General features: G+C 52.8%; 1 protein-coding gene across 1 annotated transcript in view; it reads left to right on the forward strand.

The window, feature by feature from the left end:
- Positions 1–962, forward strand: part of EMH_0004270 (uncharacterized protein) — a gene marked incomplete at both ends in the record, with an annotated part of 10,554 nt that overhangs the window by 613 nt on the left and 8,979 nt on the right. The window contains 2 exons of the mRNA XM_013496689.1: positions 1–317; positions 784–960. Coding sequence (XP_013352143.1) covers positions 1–317; positions 784–960 — 494 coding nt within the window. The remainder of the gene's footprint in view (positions 318–783; positions 961–962) is intronic.

Genomic DNA, 962 nt, shown 5'->3' on the forward strand with positions numbered 1-962 from the left:
GCAGCAGCAGCACGTGGGGAAGTGTCTGCGCCCCTGAGGAAGGAGGCCAGCAGCAGCAGCAGCAGCAGCAAACGGATCGTGCGGCGCACGGGCGACGGAAGTTCAAGACAGCAGCATATTTGCCGAAGAAGAAGCAGCAGCTAGCAGCAGCAGCAGCAGCACCTGCAGCAGCAGCAGCAGCACCACCAGCAGCAACAGCAGCAGCAACAGCAGCAGCAGCAGCAGCAACAGCTGGAGACTCTGCTGAGAGTCTCTTTGCTTACAGAGACATAGACAGCCACGAGGCTCACCCAACAGAAGTCCTACCCACCATTCAGGTACGTGCTGCACCAGCTAGCTAGCTAGCTAGCTAAGTAATTAGATAGCTAGCTAGCTAGCTGGCTAGCTAGCTAGCTGGCTAGCTAACTAGCTAGCTAACTAACTAAGTAACTAGATAGCTAGCTAGCTAGCTGGCTAGCTAAGTAATTAGATAGCTAGCTATGTAGCTAGCTAGATACCTAGCTAGCTAGCTGGGTGGGTAGAAAGCTAGCTAGCTAGCTGTCCATATATCTGGTTAACAGTCTAGGTGTGTAGCTAACTGGCTAGCTAGCTAGCTAGCTAGCTAGCTGTTGATGCTTCGTCTTTTGAGTGTATTTGCTGCTGCTATTGTTGCTGTATTTATTTTTGTTGCTGCTGCTGCTGCTGTTTCTGCTGCTGCTGCTGCTACTTTCACTGCTACTTTCACTACTGCTTCTGCTGCTGCTGCTGCTTCTGCTGCTGCTGCTGCTGCTGCTGCTGCTGCAGGTGACCTACGCGGACACGAGTGGGGGTGGTGATGGGTGGGTGGAGGGTGGGGTTGTGCTGCCGCCCGTTCGGGTGTATAGGCACCGTCTGCTGCGGCAGCACCATTTGTTTATTTCAAAGGCTTTGCTTGCTGCTCTTGTTTCTTTTGCTGCTGCTTCTGTTCTCATGCATCTCCTGTA

Source organism: Eimeria mitis, genomic scaffold (assembly GCF_000499745.2).
Source record: "Eimeria mitis Houghton genomic scaffold, Emh_scaff224, whole genome shotgun sequence".
Taxonomy (NCBI): Eukaryota; Apicomplexa; class Conoidasida; order Eucoccidiorida; family Eimeriidae; genus Eimeria; species Eimeria mitis.